Source organism: Acinonyx jubatus, chromosome C1 (genome assembly GCF_027475565.1).
Source record: "Acinonyx jubatus isolate Ajub_Pintada_27869175 chromosome C1, VMU_Ajub_asm_v1.0, whole genome shotgun sequence".
NCBI classification, from domain to species: Eukaryota; Metazoa; Chordata; class Mammalia; order Carnivora; family Felidae; genus Acinonyx; species Acinonyx jubatus.
Window position 1 is genome coordinate 38,041,624 of NC_069381.1, and position 20,326 is coordinate 38,061,949.

General features: G+C 46.4%; 1 protein-coding gene across 3 annotated transcripts in view; it reads right to left on the reverse strand.

Annotated features, from left to right (window-relative positions):
* LOC106973620 (BEN domain-containing protein 5) overlaps positions 1-20,326 on the reverse strand; it is a 1,423,832-nt gene that overhangs the window by 109,826 nt on the left and 1,293,680 nt on the right. For all 3 annotated transcript variants that reach the window (XM_027059241.2, XM_027059240.2, XM_027059242.2), the window contains exon 8: positions 13,674-13,788. In XM_027059241.2, the coding sequence (XP_026915042.1) occupies positions 13,674-13,788 (115 nt within the window). The remainder of the gene's footprint in view (positions 1-13,673; positions 13,789-20,326) is intronic.

Genomic DNA, 20,326 nt, shown 5'->3' on the forward strand with positions numbered 1-20,326 from the left:
AAATAAACAAAAATTTAAAAAATAAAAAAAAAGAAAATCAAAATTTGTGGAAGTCAAATTTACATGTAACCATATAATGTATGCTTTTATTCTCTTGAGTTGGAGATACTCTTGACTATTTTTTTTCTTACTCTTTATTATCTTTTGTTTCTTCTTCCAAACTGTGAGCCCAGTGAGGGCAGGGACTATGTTTGTGTCATCTTGCCCACCTCCACTCCAACTTATCTACTACAGACCCAGGTGCAGAGAAGGTTCATTATATCTATTGAATGAATGAGTGAATGAACGAATGTGTGAATGAATACCCCGAAGACGTGCAAACAAAGTTTAGGTATTAAAGACATATTTTGAAAAGCATTTAAGTATCTGTTACAAGCTAGATGCTTTCACAATAACCAATTAAGGTAGGTATTATTAATCCTCATTTTATAAGTGAGCAAATAAAATCCAAGAGAGATTTGACCTTTAGGAGATCATTTGACAACTACTAGGATATAGATCTGGGATTTGAGCCAAGATCTTATGGATGCAAGGATGGTCTACAGTGACTTTTTGAGGTCCTCCCAGCCATGGGTAAGACTGTGTGATCTATGAAAGAGACCCCAAGCTACTCCTATCTGGTCTTCCTTTATTGGTCTCTTCCTCCTCTGCCCATAGTTCCAGAGAATATTATTCAAATGGCAAATAAATAGCTCCATCTTGTTAAGGGCATCATGCCCATCCTAGCTGTCATAACGGCAGCTAGAATGAGAGCAATGATTTTAATTCCCCTCCTTATGATTTCCTTTTCATCTCTAAAGGATAGAGAATAAGACAGCTTGGTGGCTCCAGATCAATCTCATCTGAGCACTGTGGGGCTATATGCTCCTGGAAGGGTGGCACTGACAGGCAGAGTGTACGAGCCACACATGCAATTGTCTCTCAAATGCAGCAGTTTTCCAGCATTACCAATGAGCTGGATTGGATTAAGTATATTTGCACCAAAAGCAAAATAAATATTGCTTTATTTAATGTCACTAAAAGGTTAGGATTCAATTGCCCTTGGCCTGAGGCACCTTCCAGCTGTATTGATTGGCCAGTGTCGGAATGCCAGGCAATCTGTCATCAACAGCTCCTGCAAAATGCTTAGCAGGTGGAGTGGGCTCTACTGTGGTGGAGATGGAGGACAGTGGGCAGCGTCCTTTGTCCCAAACACAAAGGATAATTCTAATATATCCCACTCCCTATCACCACCACTAGGATATTTAAAGGATTTCCCTCACATTCCCTCTTAGACTATCACAACAAGGATGTGGCCTGGGCTATAAAGGTAAAGCAGAGGATGGATAAGAAAATACGTTCCGAGTTAGAAGGACTTGGGTTTGTGTCCCAGATCTACCACTGAGTAGTTTTGTGACCTTGGACAAATTCATCTGTTTTGCTCAAAGACCTGAAAGCACCAGGAGGGCAAGAAGTGAATCTATTTCATTTGCCATTGAGTATTTCATACTAGCAGTGCCAGATACACAGCCAAACCTCCATTAAACTGTATGAATAGAGGTTCAGAAAGTGTAAGTAATTTGTCGTAGTCCAGAAAGGATAAGTGATACAGGCAAGACTTGAACCCAGTCCGCCAGCTCTAAAGCCTATATTCTTAGCTATCACTCTATGCTCGATTTTTTAAATGTGTATTTATTTTGAGAGAGAGACAGAGAGAGAGACAGAGAGAGAGAGAGAGAGCATGCACACGCACCTGCAAGAGGGGGAGGGGCAGAGAGAGAGGGAGAGAGAAAATCCCAAGCAGCCTGAGAAGTCAGCACTGAGCCCAGTGCAGGGCTCCATCTCAGGAACTGTGAGATCATGACCGGAGCCGAAATCAAAAGTTGGATGCTTAACCGACTGAGCCACCCAGGCGCCCCTCTCTCTATTCTCTTACCAGTCCTGGGAGTCAAGTCAGCACCCGAGTGAGGGGACTCATGTGAGGTGAGGGGTGGATGCAACATCCTTAATTTTTAAATGGGGAAACTGAATCTCAAGTGGAAGTTGACATGAAAAGTACCTTTATGCAAGTTGACAAAAGGTACCCCCTAAGTTAGCAAACAGGTGCCCCTTTCGAATGGGTGAAGTATGCTTGCTCTGGCCAGACATGTGGTTGGGAGCAGTCACAGTGGGCCTTGGCCCTTCACCAGGAGTCTTCGGGCAGTGCACAAATTGTGTGTGCATGTGAGGTGGTTCAGAACATTCCCAAGGTTCATAGCAGAGCTAGAATGAGGTAGGACTTCCTACCTCCAAGGGTCAGCAAGATCTTTACCCTGTAATGGTGGCCTTTCTGGCAAGGTGGTGGGATCGGGAAAGGGAGTACTCAAACCACACCTGGAAAAGGGATCATCTTTAACCTTAAAATTCCTGTGCCCTTTCTCCCAGAACTTATTACTAGTGGATAAGGAGAAGCTTTGTTGGAGTGCCCTCTCCCTTCTCATGGAGAACATGTGCTCTGGGGATTCAGCCTCCTCCCTCCAGTCTCCTGCTTGGCAGCAATACCAGGCTTGGGGCAGGGGCGTTCCACATTGTGACTTAAAACAATTCTGGGGCTCCTGGGTGGCTCAGTCGGTTAAGCGTTGGACTCTTGGTTTTGCTCAGGTCATGATCTCATGGTTCATGAGTCTGAGCCCCACATTGGGTTCTGCGCTGACAGCACAGAGCCTGCTTTGGATCCTCTCTCTCCTCTCTCTGCCCCTCCCCTGTTCCTGTGTGCACGCTCTGTCTCTCTCTCTCAAAATAAATAAATAAACTTAAAAAAATTATTAAAGAAAAAACAATTCTGAGAGCCAGTCACCAATTGGAAGGACCCAAGATTTCATAAAACCCTATCATCACATTTCAAAGACAGGGAAACAGAGGCCTAGGTCACATAGCTATAAAAAGTAGAGCTGGAAGTTCATTCCAGAACCAATAGATTATTTTTCCCTCCATAAGAACACTGACAGGAGTCAAAAGAATCATTTAACAAGACCCAAGGGGGAACATTTTCTAAAGGAGTGCACTGGCTCTTGGGGCTAGGAATCATCTCTTTGAGTTTTCTAAGCGAGAAAGGGCAAAGGAAACGCAAAAGAGAAGAAAAGTCCTTTAGGCCTTCACAAGCTCTGGGAGCAGGTGAGACCCCTGCCCACCTGGTCTGAGCCTGAAAAGTGGCTTAGTTTGCATGCAGACTCTGGAGCCACATTGCCTGGATAAGATCCTGGCTTCGGCCACATATTAGTTGTGTGGCCTCTCTGTGGCTCAGCCCTCATCTGCAAAATGTTGATCTTGTTACCTCAGAGGGCCATTTTGAGGATTAAACGAGATCAGCCATGGAAAATGTTGGAGACAACTGCCTGGTTTGAGATGAGTGCCACACATATGTTAACTGGTCTTATAGTTTGGTCTTGGTATGACTGCCAGGGCCCTCCACAAATGGGTCCTCACTTATTCCTCCAGCTTCTTCAACCATGTCCCTAATCTGTATACCCCACAAGGCTTACACATTTTATATCCTATGAACTAACTGCAAGAATGTGCCCCTTCCTGTGGGCTGATGCAATTCCTCCAAGTCACAGGCTGATCAGGCCTAGGCTGCATGCCAGCCTCCACCTGCCTTCTTAGCTGGTGCCTTTGTGTGGTGTGTGAACCTACACTGTGGTCTGCAGCTGTGACCATGTGCACCAGCCATGTCAGACCACTTGGCATTCTCCAAGACTTTCTGCTCACTCAGGGCTCAGGCAGTAAGGTGGAAGCTAGGCACTGGGGCTTCAAGGCAGCTCCCTGGTTTTGACTCCTGGATCTCCTATATCTCAGGACCTTGGGCTAGTTGTTCAACCACTTTATGTGCTTCCGTTTCCTTGTCTGTAATATGAGGATAATACAAGACCCTACCTCACAGGTTGAGGGGGTTGTTGGGAGGAACCTTCCATTGCTTTCAGCCCCAACAGGGACTCTTGGTCTCCAGCAATAAGGAGAATGGCTTCCTTTCCATCCCTTGTTTCCACTCCCCCAAGGGAGGCAATGAGACTTATCTGATTGGTCCCCTTGAGAAAAGGGGCAGAGCCTGTTGGCCCTGACTCTCCAGGCCTGGCTTGCTGGGATCAGTGACCCTTTTGGGAAGGACCTCCTCTCTGCCACATGGTATGCCTTCTGAGAGGCATCTCACCTTCTGCTTGGCTTGGGGCTCGTGGCGAAGTTGAACTTTGGGGTGAAGTAAAAGGAGGCCAATTTTAGCCACATAGATAAACCATGCCTTCCAAATCCTGATTTTACCAATAATAAACTTGTATTTTGACGCCTATATTTATGATCCCTCAATCACCTTCTAAATTGGTAGAAGTAGGGAGAGAGTAGGAGCAGGAGTATGATGAGTTCCATCTTCAGTGGCAATAATACATAAAAACAGAACAGGGCCTGGTAGCTTGTATCAGTTCAATTAATGCTTGTATTGTTATCAACACTGTTATTACCTAACATGATTATTCCTCTGTTTTAGAACATGTTGACAATCTCCCCCCTGGCGAACTCCCCCTCATCCTTTGAGGCTCACCTCACCAACACCTCCTCCTTGAGGGCAAGCACAGGGCAAAGCCCACCCCAGTCCCCCAGTGCCTAGTATCAAGTGTGTGCTGTGTCAACATCTGAGGGAAAGAAGGTGGGGAGGGGGAGGAACAGACAGAAAGAAGAAGGGGAAGAAATGATTGAGTGGAAAGGCTTCCTAAGCAGAGTTGCCAGGAAAGGCACAGGTGTGAGCAAGAGCAGGCCAGTTCAGGGCCCTGCAACAGCCCAGGAAGGTGAGGGGAGCGGATGGAGGATGTTAGCACAAGAGCAAGGTGGACAGTGGGAGATGAACCTGAGAAAGATGTTCCTGGACACTGCATGCCTTGAATACCAGGCTACGGGGTTTAGCTTCCTTCTAATGGCGAACAAGGAGCCACAGGAGGATTTTACATAGACAACTAACACTATTCAAGTGGTTTAAGAACTAAGACTAGAAATGACAAAGTTGTTGATTCTACTGTTTTGCTCCTCCAGAAACCCCAGCCACTCATTCTGGGTTACTGTCTCCTCAGAGGCCTGCCTTTGCCATAGAATCAATTATTACAATCAACTTGCTATCAACTCTAACTTTGAAATGCTATTCAGCTGCTTGCAGGGACAGAGATGGGGGGCTGCCTCCACAGACATCTAGCCATCTGGCCTTTTCTGTGGAACCTGGCTGGGAAGCTCATTTGAATAATTGGTTTTGGCGGTGTGCACTTGTGGGTTAGACACCTGATTACACTGCCAGCCCCAATGTCCTTTCAACCTCCTTAGAAACATCGCTCAGGTTACATAAAGCAGGAGAGAGTTTCTGGGAGGTGAGGCTCTGTCTGGTCCCTGTTGTCACTTGCACTTCATCTTGACTAACGATGGAACTCACTCACTGTGTGACCTTGAGCAAGTTACTTAGCCTCTCTGTGGCTTGGTCACTTCTTTGTTCAAAGAGAGAGAGTGACTCCTACCCTGTCTATGTCACAGGCTTCTTGTAAGGCTCTAAGAAAAGGTGGGGGAGTTGTGACCTAGAAGAAATGCAAGTGGAAAGATGTAGGTTAAGGAGAGCTCAATGTCAGGAAGCAATGTGCATGTGGGCTATATCAGGAGAAGTACGTCCCTGGAATTAGGCTTGTGATGGTCCCTTCCTACTCCTCCTCCTCTAGCTAGCTCTATGAACTTACGGGACTTCCCTAATCTATCTATGCCTCAGTTTCCTCATCTGTAAGGTGAGAACAATGACAGAGTCGTTCTGAGAATTAAATCAAACACTATATGCAAAATGTCTAGAACAGTGGCAGGCCCAGGAGGTTCAACAGAGGTGAGGTGTTCATCATCACCATCACCATTATTATCATTGTCATCATCATAACTGTTCAGTTCTGGACACTAGGCCTCAAAGACAGACAACAACAAACATCTGGAGCTTGTTGAGAGGACAGCAGGAATTATAGGGAGAGGAGTGGATTTCAGATTACATATGAAAAGTCCCATGGCTTTGAGAACAGGAGTTGGCAGTGGTTGGAGTGGACAGTGGGGAGACGTGCAGACACACAGTCTTCAGACAGCTGAAGGGCTACCACGTAGAAGATGGACTAAAACAGAATAATCCTTCAGGGGTGAAGTGGAAGGGATGGGCTGGGGTGTTTATCATGAATCCAAACCTTCTCCAAGAGTCCAAGCTGGCAGCTTGGTGATGTTTTGGAAGCCAGAGAACCACACCCAAGCCTGGAGGTGGATGAGAAGAGGGGGACCTGGCTGTCATTCAGGGATACTGCTGAGGAAGAGCATTGGACTAGAGGTCTCAGCTCCCATCCCACTCCAAGGCTTATGGTTCTGTGACAGAGCCACCAAATGGGGAGAGTGTGGCTGGGATGGGGAGGGAGGCACAGTGAGAAGGGCCTGGCAGCACCTCTCGGTAAGGTGGTCCTTGTAATGGGCCTCTGGTTTCCATTTCTAGCTTGATGAAAAGTGCACAGTTTTTATGCTGTCAAAGAACAAATAGAATATCCCCATGCACTTTACATTTTATATAGCTAATTCTGTGTTCTATCCTATTTTGGAAAGTTTAAAATGTTTCCTCCTTTGGATGCTGAGGTGGGCGAGGTCAACAAGTTATTATGTCCGTGCATGTGTATGTATGTATGTTTGTATGTTGGGACTACCTTGTCTGGTATCACCCTCTGCCATGCTTAATGACACTTTGCTGTGCAAATCTCTTTTACTGTCTGTATCTGGTGAATTCCTATATAGCCTTCAAAAACCCTCCCTTGCCACTGGCAGTCAGAGGGAAGCACTGCCTGAGTTCAGGACACGATGTAGCAGGAGGTGACCTCCATAGTAGGCTAGGGTGGGACTGCCTGGATTCATAAACCTGCTCGGACCCTTCCTGCTGAGGCACCTGGGGCATGTTCCTGGCTGCCTCTGTGCCTCAACTTTCTTCTGTATTTAAAATGGGGCAGGGGCGCCTGGGTGGCTCAGTCGGTAAGCGTCCAACTTCAGCTCAGGTCATGATCTCGCGGTTTGTGAGTTCGAGCCCCACGTCGGGCTCTGTGCTGACAGCTCAGGGCCTGAAGCCTGCTTCAGATTCTGTGTCTCCCTCTCTCTCTGCCCCTACCCCACTCACACTCTATCTCTCTCTCAAAAATAAATAAACATTAAAAAAAATTTTTTTAATGGGGTAAAAGAAACAGACTCATAAATACAGAGAACAAATTGGTGGCTGCCAGGGGTAGAAGATGGGCAAAATAGGTGAAGGGGATTCAGGGGAACCACATTCCAGTTATAAAATAAGTAAGTCCTGGAGATAAAAGTACAGTATAGGGAATAAAATCAACAATATATAATAACGTCTGGAGACAGATGTTAACGTCGGCTTATTGTAGCGAGCACTGAGTAACGTATACAATTGTCAAATCACCATGTTTACACCTGAAACTGATATTAATATTGTGTATCAACCGCACTTAATATGAATCCTTAAAAATGTTATTTTGAAATTACATTTTTATTGGAATTGTGTAAAAATCTTTCTCCTTTAGTTTTTGACCACTTTGAAAAAATTCCCTTGTGCATTAACTTTAGATGTCCTTTAGTTTTCTTTTTTGGTTTTCTAATAAGTTATTCAAGATTTTCTTATGGATTTCAGTGGTTCCTCATATAGTGATTGAATATTTCCCTACTGTGTTCTTTAGTTCTAGTATGTTATGTTTCGTTACATAAAAATTTTTCATGTGAAAAAGATGGGCTCTATCACTACCTCTGTCATAGGGCTGTTGCAAGTGTTAAATGAGATGATATGGCTAATGTACAGTGAGTAGGCACTTAGACATTACCTCTGTTATCTAGGCCTCCGTGGCATCACAAACACACCCCTGTAATACAAACACAGGGCTTCTTATTGGCAAAGGCTGCCTCTGATTCCCATCTGCTTCCCTAAGGCCCAGCGCAGGGCCTGACACTCAGCAGGCCCTCAATAAACTTTAGTTAAATTGGATTTATTGCACTGGAGCATCCTTTGTTATGTGAGATCACCAGGGCCAGGAGACATACTGTGGTGCGCGTCCACAGATGGGAGAAGCATCCATTTCCACCGCGGGTCTGCAGTGGTGCCATGCTATGAAGCTGAATCATTTCGGCACCACCCAGAGGGGTTTGTTGCTCTCCCCCACCTCCACGTTCCCAAGAAGCACTGAGGTTTTCTGAAGATGAGAAATTTCATAGCATCCTGCTATCTTTTGGGTAACTGCGTATTTTATGATGACTAATAGGCAATTACTATGGTAATATTGCAATTCAGCATGTGTGAGGTTTGGGAAATGAGAAATTATGGGTAACTACTTTGGACTCATTTCTATGGTAACAAAAAGTAATTGTCATTAAATACCGGTTATACTGAGGCTGTACCTGGTAATTATAGATTTTTATGCCCAGAAACATAAATAAAACCAATAAATTTATTCAAAGGTCTATGACTGTTTACTTATACGTGGCTCTATGGAATACACAATGACAAGCACCTAATTAAGAAATGCAAACCCAACACAGAGTTCCATATTGTCATATGGAGATGGAGAGTTCTGTTTTTCAAATGCAAGGCAACTCGTGCATTACATATGCTCTGAAGAAATCAACCGCAGTGGGGTACAGGAGGGGGTGGGGCCTTCTTCTCCGCAAAGGGAGTGATGGGGAGAAGGAGGTGGCAGAGACTGTGTACAAATGTTGCAAGGGGCGTGGGCAGCCACATCTAACACAGGACATCGAGAATTGCCAACCCAGTGACTTGACTCGACTGGTGATCGACACAGCCCATCACCCCCTACCCCAATGGCCTTCCAATTGGGAGCTGCCTTGCAGCTTCTTGGCTTTATAATACCTGAAGTTACAAGATCCATCTCTCAAGACCTCTAGGCCCCAGATCTCCCAGAACCCTTCAAAGATGCTCACATGGCATCAGTAGTAGAACCATTCTTATTTTTTTTTAACTGTGGTAACATACACATGACATAAAATTTACAATCTTAATCATTTTTAAGTGTACATTTCAGTGGTATTAAGTACATTCATAATGCCATACTATCATCACCACTATCCATCTCCAAAAGTCTTTCTATCTTGTAAACCTGAAACTCTATACCGGTTAAACACTGATTCCCCATTCCCCCCTTTCCTCTAGCCCTTGGTAACCACCATTCCACTGTCTGTCTTTGTCATTTTGACTACTCTAAGTATTTCATATAAATGGAAACATACAGTATTTGGCTTTTTGTGACTGGCTTATTTCACATAGTATAATGTCCTCAAGTTCATCCATGGAGTAGCCATGCCATTTTTGACAAAGCCTCTGCCCAGTGCTCCTACTAAGTGATGGAAGATGCTTTCCACCTCATTATCTTCTTCCAAGAGGGCAGGGAGAAACTGAGACCAGTGGAGAGAAGTGTCTTACCCAAAGACAACAAGGCTCAGGAGAGTAGGGAACGTAAGACTGCCGGTTCTCTGCTTCTACCTCCAGCTTGAAAGGCAGAGGCCAAGCCTGGGAATGCAGAGTGTCACCATGTGACTTTGAACATGGTTCTTCACCTTTATATGCTTGGTTTCCCCTTTGCTCAAATGTATATAATAAAAACTGACTTTCTTTTCTCAAAGAGTTGTTGTAGAGATCAAATATGGTTTTTAAGTGCATTTAAAAGTATAGTGTCCTGTACAGTAACTTGTGGTTGCGAACCAGAGTTTGGTAAATCATAATAGCAGCTCATCATGGTATTCATGCCATCTCAGTGTAATGCGGTCAAGACAGTTGGGCTTAGGAGGCCATGTAGATGCAAGTGAAGGGTTGGGAGGGGATGGCATCCAGCCATAGCTACTCTGCACTGGGATTGTAGCTCTGTGCCGGGGCACTATTACTAAACACTGCTGTTGGGCTTATTTATTCACCCAGAAAATACACATCAGAGGCCCATTCTGTGCTGGGCACTCTGCCAGGCTTTGGGGACATAGGTAGACAAAGTCCTGACTTCATGGAGTCTGCAGTCTAGAGATGGAGACTGATATTAAACGAATGGTCACATAAATCCCCGCACGATTACCAGCTGGGGCCAGGGCTATGAAAGGACAGTGCAGAGTGCCTAGAAAGAGCACAGTGGGAGGCCTGCTCTATCCTGGCAGGTCCGAGAAGGCCTTCCTGTGAGTTGGCATGAAATCTCAGATTGAACTGGAAAGCAGGCCAGTGTAAATGGAGCACAGTAAGGGAGACAGGACGTACAGTTGCCCTGTGTCACTGTTATACACCATAACATCATTGCTATATTTTGACATCATCTATTGTGGCCAGCTCCTGTGCAGTATGAGTAGAGTATGGAGTAGAGTCTGTAAACTAATGGAGGCCCTCCCTGCTCCTCCTGGAGGCCGCAGTCCAGGTGCAGATATGGCAGTCTGGTTAGTAAATGCCACCTTCCTCATAAAGAGCATTATCAGTCATGTGTAGCTGCCACCATTTGCAGTTAAATGCTAATTTACTATAAATACCATAGTATAGGTGTTTGTGTCATAAATATAATTTTACATGATTACATCTGTGAAAATCTCCTGCCTTTCCTTCCTAGATTGGATTATCTGTCTCTTTAATGTAGAAGAAGAAAAAGGGGGGAGGAGGAGGGGGAGGGGGAGGAGGGGGAGAAAAGGACAACAACAGGCATGAGGGCAGGCCTGTCTCATTCTTCACACAGGGTCTGGCATGTCTGGTGCAGCCTCAGGGAGGAACACAGACCTGCATGTCTGCCTGCCTCTCACAGGCCACATGACCTAAGGGGGATTATTTCACTTCACTGAGGCTCAAGAGACTGAATATCCTGAGGGGATGTTAGGAGTGAAAGGGAGCAGGACAGAGGCAGCGATGTGGCCGTCCGTCTGTGTTCCAGCCGGTTTCCAGCAATGTGATGAGTTCCTCTGAGGTCGGGCTCTGTTTACTGCCCTAGAATGCTGACAAGTATCCTTCCCTCCCTCCCTCCCACCTTTCCTTCTGTACTCAAACTAATTTGAGTAGATTTTCATTATTTGCCAGCAGAGAAATCTCAGCAAGCACCCTCCTTCACCAACTTGTGTGAGGATTAAATGAGATAAGTGTATGAGTGCTTGACATGGCACTGGGTGGGCAAGCAGAATTCTTGGAATGCTATTTCCCAAAATGAGTTTAATAAACCGTAACACCACTCGGGGCTGGGGAAGTGGCAGTGGAGGGGGTGAGGGATGGAGGGGGAAACAAGTTTCCCCTAAAACACTTTCCCTAAAAGTGTTCCCTGACTTATCTTTGGAAACACCGGATACTATAACCCCTCTTAGATTCCTGTTGATTAGCATATTCAGAACTGAAAGATCTTATTATAAAAGAACACATTTAGTTGTGCTTAACTCTGTGTTTCCCAAACTTACTCAAACTCTGTGTTCCTTTCTCCCCTATAACGCTGAAGCATGTCCCCCAGGAAATGGGACACACTGCTGTAGTCAGGGAAGGCTGGTCTAGAGCACCTCTAAGGCACCTTGAAGCCCTCAATCTGGAGTCTTTATTATTATTTTTCACCTTCTCCAAACGTTTAGTAGTGAATTCTCATGACTGTTAGGCTCTTTGTTGCAACTCAGAGCTGTCTTAGCAACAGGATTAATGCCGGTGGTTGGGGATTTTCTCCAGCTCTTATAATAAGAAACACGTATTTTCACTAGGAAAACGTTGAGAGTTTAAACTTCAGTAGAGAACCATTTCTGAGGGTTGGCGCTCTTTTATCCTGAAATCCCCAAATCACAAAATCTAGAGCTTGAGGACGTACAGAAAGCATCTAGTTCCCCATCACCACCCCATTGGCCATCTGAAGCCCAGAGAGGGGAGACATTTTGGTCAAGGTCACAGACCTCTTTCCAACTTGCCATCCCTGGACAGCAGATGATGACATAAATAAGTGTGTAGAGTGGACAGTATTGACCTCTTTCTGACCACTGTCGCTCTTGTAATTAAACAGAAATGTTAACATAAATCAAACGGTCTTTCCACCACCATTATCACTAACAGTGCATTCTGTCCAGGGAAGGTGGAAAGGCATTGCTCTCAGGCCTGCAGCAAGCCATAAAACCTTCCAGTGCTAATGAACCATTGCTTGAGCCAATTAAGAGAGAAAGGAAAACTGTCTTTAATTAAGGCATCACATATCCCATGGGCTCTCTCTAACTTATACCCAGAGGTACTGCAAAGCCCCTCTGGACCCAGTTGCCATGCTTTTGGAAAGAGTAAATCAACTCTGTTTAAAATGGACCTGTCTGGGTATTTAAAAATTTGGGTTCTAATCTGAGCTGTACCACTGACCATGGGTAAATCCCATCTCATGTGTAGACCTTGGTTTCTTTATCAATAAAATCATCCTTTCCTTCACTCAAATTCATCAAATAGTTTTTGAGCATCTACTGTGGGCTTATCTCTGCTGCCCAGAATCAGGGACAAAAGGACCACTAAGGCTCAGTCCCTGTTCTTTGCTGGCTTGAAGGCCAGTGGAGTCCACACAATGGGATAAGTCTTGTTCAACAACCAGGCCTGTGGGAGCTTAGAGAAGGGAGTAACTAATTCTGCCTGGGGGGTTGGGGAATGCTTTGCAGAAGAAGAGACATGAGCTGCATTGTGAAGAAGGGTTAATGAGTTAAAGAAGGGACAGCATGTCCTCAGCAGAGGGTGGCCTTGAGGAAGGTAAGGAATCAGGGACCAATAGGACATGTCTAGGGAACTAGGCTTTGTGGCTAGAGCAACAGTTCTAAGAGTACAGGGTGGGAGGGGAGGCAGAAAGAAGGACAGACAGGCACCAGGTCACACAGAATGAATGTTACAAGTTGTGGGACTCATCCACTCTAAAGAGGTATAATGAGGGCAGTGAAGTTAGACAGCCAGTGGTTCATTGGCTGTGTGACTCTGGGCAAGCCTGTTGCCTCAACTGTCAAATAAGAATAATAACACTATCTCAGAGGATTCAATATTCTAGCGGATGACCCACCGGGCAGTGAAATTTTAGGCTATATAAATTATGGTGTTCATCCCAGAGAAAGAGAGTTCAAGGTCTGAGCACATGAGTGAGTGTGGGGCTGGCTGGTATGCCCACATCTGAAAGAAATGCTGTTCAGATGACCTGGGATGCCACTCTCCTTCATTAATGATCTCCAAAAAGAAACACAGAATCAAAATAGTCATCACTGTAACCACCATATGATACTCTGCAAAGCACATTTGTCTCCACCATTTCTTTTGATTCTCCCCAGTACCCTGCCAGGTATGTGATCATTGCCTTCATTATGCAAGAGAAACTGAGCATCAGACTGGAAAGCAAATTCCCCAAGGTTACACAGGAAGTAGGTGCCAAAACTGATTCTAACTTTCTTGATTCCGGGTCTAGTGAACTGACCAGAAAACCCCAGCAAGTTACCTCAGGTGGCTGTGCATGAAACATCCAAGGCTCATTAGCCACATTCTCAAAAGCTAGGGTGAGACTTCCTCTAATGAACTCATGGGTAGTAGGAAAATTCTTTCTCAAAAATATATTCCCCTTTTCTCCTTGCTTCCATCCCACCATCCTGTGACTGCCAGCTTCCAAGCATTCTCCCCTGCCCCTTACCTGTAATTGCCTAAGTAGACTCCATCTGGGTTGAGCATTGGTGCAATCTTGAAGACCAGGTGTTCCCGGAGGACACGGGCAATAGGGTGCTGGCTTATGAGGAAGTCAATGATCCCTAGGGAAAGAAAAGCATCTGGGTTAACCTCGAAGTGTTTCAAGAGGGAGGAGCACATTTTACCCAGCTTGGAAGCAGTAAAAGCTCGAAAGGTAAATTTTGACCTGTGTTGTCAACCATCGTGGGTATGTGGCTATGGATTAGGTGTTGCCTGGAAAATTTTACAAATATATCTCTGTTTCCAAGAGACAGTTCCAAACATAATGTTGAAGCCCATGGGCAGAAGGAAGAGCACATTTCCTGCTGCATAGCCCATGAGAGCTTCTAAGAAAAGAGTATTTGAGTTATGCCTTGGAGGGCCTGGGTTTTGACAGACAGAGATGAGGGAGAGGCAGGATAACCCTAAACAATGAATTAAGAGATGCTCTCCAATGGCTAAGTGTTGATATTGGATTGGATGATTATGTGTTCAGGGACTCAGGGATCTAAACCCTCCTGTTGCTGAGGCAGAGAGAAGGGATTTGGTTAAAGTCACATGAAGAGAGAAAGGCTTCTTCAATGTCCCTACTCTGCCCCTTTCCACTTTGAGGGCCCTCTGTTCACAGACTCTAGGGCTGGCTGTCCTCGCTGATTCTCACCGGCACCAATACCACTTGCCTTCAGGTCACCAAATTTAGGAAAGTTGAATTCTCCATGACTGTACCCCCTCAATCAGGCAGTCCCCAAGTCTCTTCCTTGAATCTAGCAAATCTGCTCTTCATCTCCATCCCTCTGCTGCTCATCTGTTCTAGGCCACCACCACATCTGGCCTGAATGACTGCAAACACTTTTGGAATGTGCCCTCAACAGTGTAGCTAAAGGGATCTTCCTGAAGTGCGAATCTGAGCCTTTCACTGCCCTTGCTGACTTCCTTCTGGTGATGGTCTGCATAGCCAGACAGGAGAGGGGCTCAGGAAACAAACAACCTGAGTCCTCATGCCTCCCTTTTCTCCTCCACATTTCTATCCCTTCTTCAGAGACCTGAAAAAAAATAGGCAAAATGGAGCTCTGGCATTCCATGAAATGACTGTAGAGCTGGAGAATGGTAGGGAAGTGCATGACCCTCCCAAGGTGTAGAAGGGAACTCCTTTCCTGCTGGAGAGAGAAGGAAAGGCATCAAGCAGAAAGAGGCTTTGAACTGGGCCCTGAAAGATAAGTATGTTTTGACAGACAGGAGGAAGCAGCAGGGTAACTAAGAACGATCCATGTGCCAGCGGCAGGCACTTAGCTCCTGGAATGATAAATGGCTCCACAGCATATCCTAACTCTGCTGTGACCAGTGAGCGACATCTCAGGCTTTTCATTAGGCCAGGGCTCAGAATCCATCGGCAGCCGAAAGCCAGTTGGACATCATTTATTTCTCCACCGACGCGGCAGTAGACCAGATGCCCTAATTTATTTGTTGGTCTTCATATTAAAGCTGCAGTTTGCCAGTAAACAGGCAGGGTAATGATACCAGGTGCCCTTGTTAGGGGCTAATAATTGCTTAATCTGTCCACTAATTGACCCCAGCTCCCGGGGCAGCCCTCCATCAAGGAGCCAGCCTGCACTCAGGGCCTGGCCATGCTGCCTCAGAGAATGGCAGAGAATGGCTTCTGGAAATGGAGTAGCTCACCGTGATCCATCCTCCTTCACAGATGAGCAGATTAATTGGGCTGCCAATTAGGCAGCTAATAAAAGGATGAGAGAAAACAAAGCCAGGCCAGAAGCTGCAGCCACCCAGAGCTCCCTCTCCCACAGTGAGTGTGGGGCAAGGAGAGGAGAGGTTTCAGACTCCTCTCTTGGCTTGAGGTCAGATACAGTTCAACAGGGAATGTTGAATCATTCCCATAGATCAGGAAGTTGGTAGGCGAGCCTTTGCAAGTAGAGAGGAATATGAGGAGAAATAGTGGAGAAAGTAAGAGCGCAGAAGAAACGCCACCCCCAGCCACAGGCCAAAAGCATTGCATAGACTGAGAAAGCAGAAGGGCCTGGACACCTGCGTTCAAACCCTAACTGGTTATTAGCTGGAGAAGCTGCCAGCTCTCTCTGCCCAGTTTCCTCATCTTGATACAGGGATTATAATACTCAGTCTGGAAGGCTACTGTGTGAATGGGCTAAAATGCCTGTACTTTAACTGCCTGACACAGAACCTGAAAATTGGGCTTTACTAAAGATTGAGAGGCAACGAGGGGAGAAAAAACAGAATGGGATTTGAAACTGGGGGTCTTGGTCTGTGAAGTTTGCTAGCAATGGGATCTGGGAATAAGGATGCCAAATTGAAGAAGCCAACAAACCAGCTGTCTGAGAACTTGGGTTCTAGTTGTGGCTCAGTTACTGGCTGAGTTTTACAAAGTCTCCAGCCTACTCTCATCTTTAAAGTTAGGAGAAAGAAGTTGGTAATTCTCAAGGACACTTTCCACACTGGCAGTCTGTAATTCCATCTTTTTCTTCCTCTCCCCCAAAGTAGAAGGATCTTCATCTATCAAGTGAGGAGAATAATCTCCCTCCTGCCAGGAGACACAATCAACCTCCTTAGATCAATCTTTGTTCCTTTGGTAAACAAGTTTGCTGGGTCCTTTCCCTTGAACTCATTTAATCAGGAAGGTGGAAGAAAGCAGGACAACAGGAGGGCTGGAGGCTTGAGGGCCTGGGGTAGAGGCAGAAAAAGTGATAGATGATCTGAAATTACAGCCAGGTCATAGAGATCACTGCTCTGGGCCAACCTTGGCCTGGTCATGATGAACCTCGCCGTTCAACCCCAAATGGCCATTCATTGTTATTTCTCCTAGTGTACTTAGTTCAGGGCAGGGTACACAGAAGGTGCCTAATAAATGCCCTTTCGGAGACTGGCCCCAGGTATTCATTTAACCTTGACAGAGTATAGGATTAACTGAACAGAAAATCACTCAGGGCTATGTCTGTGCTATAAGCCTAGCATTCCAAGATACATAAGTGGTTCCTGTCATAGAAGGTGCATGGTAGGCGAGAAACACCCACTCTGGTGACTGGCAAAGGCTCAGGTGGGAACAGTCCAAGGAGCCATGAGGACCCAGAGGGCCTGGGAAGGGACTATGGAAAAGGGAGACGTAAAGGATGAGTAGAATGAGCCGTAGAAGGGATGCCAGGAGAAGGTGCTCCAGGCAGGGGGGTCCTGCATAAAGGATAGGAGGTGAGGAAGAAGATGGCCTGGCTTCATGATTAAAGGCATAGACTCTGAAACTGGACTACCTGGGTTTGAATAGCTATGTGGCCCAACCTCTTGGTTGCTCAGTTCCTCATCAGATAAGGAGAGAATAAAATTACCTTGTAAGTCATTGTGGGGATCTCAGTGAGCTAATAGCAAAGGGTCTGGCACATAAGAAACTTATATGCATGTTGTCTGAATCATTGCTCCTACTTGGTTTGGCTGATGCTGTGGGGATGAGGGTGTTGAGATAGAAAGGGAAGAGGTGAACAGGGACTTGCCAGTCCAGCTGAAGGATATGAAAGACACAAGAGACCACTGCCAAGTACAGGGGCAGATCTGGGCTCTCCCAGCTGCAGCAAGGAATGCGGTTTGGGAGGAAGGAATAACGGAGGTCTCGATGACCTGAAGGTGGACAGGGTGGAGGTTGGGGGGCAGACATAGCCGAGAGCCAGCAAACATAGAGTCTTGCAGTCAGGAGCCAGGGTCTGACATGGTGCTGACCTGCAGAGGCTCTGCAGTGACCAAGGCCCAGAAAGTTGTGAGGATGCAGCAGGTGTAGGGGAAGGAATGTGCATACATGGTGATACCAATGATGAGATTATTTGTCTACCATCCCCAAGAGCATCAGAACTCTTCACTGAAATTATACACTCCTGGGGAAAGATGATACCGAAATGACTGAGATTAAGCTTCTGGCCCCTGGCAGAATGGGGCCTCAAAATGGAAAGTAAGTTCAGTTACAGAAAAATAGGGAAAATTATGTTTCCTCTGCCTCTGAGGTTTGGTGATTGAGGTTTGCACCTGCTGTTTATCTTTCTTCCCTCCAGACTGTGAACTCCAAGATGGCAAGGACAGGTCTACCTCTTTGCCACTATTTTGTCAGTGTCTAGCTCAGTGCTAGGAATAAAGATGGACCAGTGATGGGCACTGTATGTTCATTAGCTGGATTGACCTGTAATTTTATTGGCTCCATTTACAGATAGAAAAACAAAGTCAGGGTGGTGACATCATTTGCTGAACATCTCACAGGGGCCTAGATGGGATGCAGATCCAGTTCTACTGGCTTCAAAATGGTGCCCTTTCCACTAAGGCAATATGGAAGAATCAGGGGGCTATTTGCATGTGATTTGTAGAATGATTTGCATATATGCATATATGCATATAGAGAGTTCCATGTGAGGTTTATTGTTGCTGTTCTCTACTAAGAGGCAATATGTTGCAGTGGGAAAAGTCCAGGCTTCAAGCAAGATAGTTGGGGGTCTCTGCTGGACCCAGAGTCCAGAGTGTGGGTCACATGATAGCAGCCACTCCAGGCCTTTTCCTGACCTGGCACCAGGCCCCTGTCTACCCTAAGCTGGGTCCATGGGCCCCAAATTATGGAATCAGAGGGAGTCTGGCCTTGAAGAACCTGAAATTCACAGTCTTGGTTCTTACCATCCAACCCCTACCTCTGCTCATTTCACAGATGAAAAGATAAGCTCAGGGAAGTGAAAGGCCCATGACAACCCCTTAGTGGATCTGGTGTTTCACTTATAATATGAGGCTGTCAAGGAGAGAGAGAGAGAGAGAGAGAGAGAGAGAGAGAGAGAGAGAGAGAGAAGAGGGAGAATAGGTGAGGGATAGAGGTGGGAGGAAAACAGTGGGGGAGGGGAGGGAGAAAGCGGCAAAGGTGACCACTTCACTGGAGGAAACAGTAGGTTGGGCTTGGTCCTGGTGGTCCTGGTGGTTGTGAGTGGTGTGTGTGTGTGTGTGTGTGTGTGTGTGTGTGTGTGTGTGTATAACTCTTCCATCTTCTTATCACCTGAGGGTAACCCTGAAGAATAAACTGCCCGAGGGAAGGCCAGCTCTATCTCCATAGTCTAGGCCCTGGTGGGTACCTTAGCACCTTGGCAGCAGAGCTCACGAATCCTCACAGCAGCCCCTTGAGTGGTCCCAACAACCCCAGGAAGCATCCATGAAAGAACATTCACTCTACCAGAAATCAGACACCTGAGGTCTAGTTCAGGCCAAACCTCTGACTTGCGATACAGTCTTACTGGTGCAGAAATGAGGAGGGTTCAGCTAACAGCTCTCTCAGGAAAGCAGCAAGGAAGGTGGGGTGGCACACACAACACAGGAATGACACCCCAAGGGGTTTGGGTGCCCTGTGAGGGTTAGAGGAACCATACTTGGCACCTGCAAGTGCTCCATTAGTAACACCTATTTAGTGCTTATTGTATTGCAGACACTGTCCTAAATATTTTATGGGTATTAACTCATTTAATCTGCACAACAACCATATGAGGTAGGACGTCTATCATTATTTCCTTTCCCAGATAAGGGAACTGAGTCACAGAGAGGTTATGGAATGACCCCAAGGTCATACTGTACTATGTGGAAGAGCTGGGCTTCAGTGTCAGGCAGTCTGGCTCCAGAGGTCATGATCACACACACTCTGCTACAGGGCAACTCGGAAGCTCCTTTGACCTTTCATGTCATGGCTGGAGAATGAGGATAGTCTGGCCTCACAGAGCCCATGTGTGGGGTTTGGGGCAGCTGAGGGGTGATTGACAATCTGCCGTCTCACAGCCAAGGCGAGTCTTGAGGAAATCAAAGACTTGCCACCCTCACTGGCGCCCCTCCAGAGCTCTGTGATGACATGATTTCACTCTACTCCCAGCAGCAGGTGCGTCAGCAGCTTGGCTGTGAGGACCATGGTCCCAGCCAGATGGGGACGAACAGGCCCCACATGTCTGTTCCCCGCTCAAGGTCACTGAGCCAGTTAATGTGGAAGAAGCATTAACTGAGCCGAAGGTACCTCAGCCATCACCCTTCCAGGCCTTGGACCCTGCTGCTCTCCCCAGAACAAGGTGGGCTTGGAGGGGATCCAGCTGTGCCCTGTGGGGCTGTGGTCCAACTTGAGAGACCCTTGGGAAAGATGATGCCTCAGTCTCTCATTGGCAAAGTGGAGGAATGAGGCTGTCTTAAGCTGCCTCCAGAGGGATAAACTGTATCTCCAGGGACAGTGACAGAGCTAGGGAAGGAGGAAGACTGGGATTAAAGGGATGGGTCCCAAGCCACATGTGCCACGAATTCACTGTGTGATCTTGGGTAAGCTACTTTAGTTCCCTGTGCCTCCCCATTCTCATCTGTAAATGCACATCAACCATTGTGGGGTTCCCAGAGTACTATGTTCTCCCAGGCATAAAGCTTGGCTTTCTAGCACTTCCCATCTCTGAGTGGGGCAAAAGTGCGTGTACAGGCTCAGGAGACCCAGACTCAAAGCCCCCCCTCTGCTGTTTACTGACTGTGTGACCTTAAGGCTCCTCTTTCTGAGCTCAGATTTGGAATCCCAGAACCAACACAGCATTTGCTCCTCACAGCAGCCCCATGGGATGAACAAGATAATCC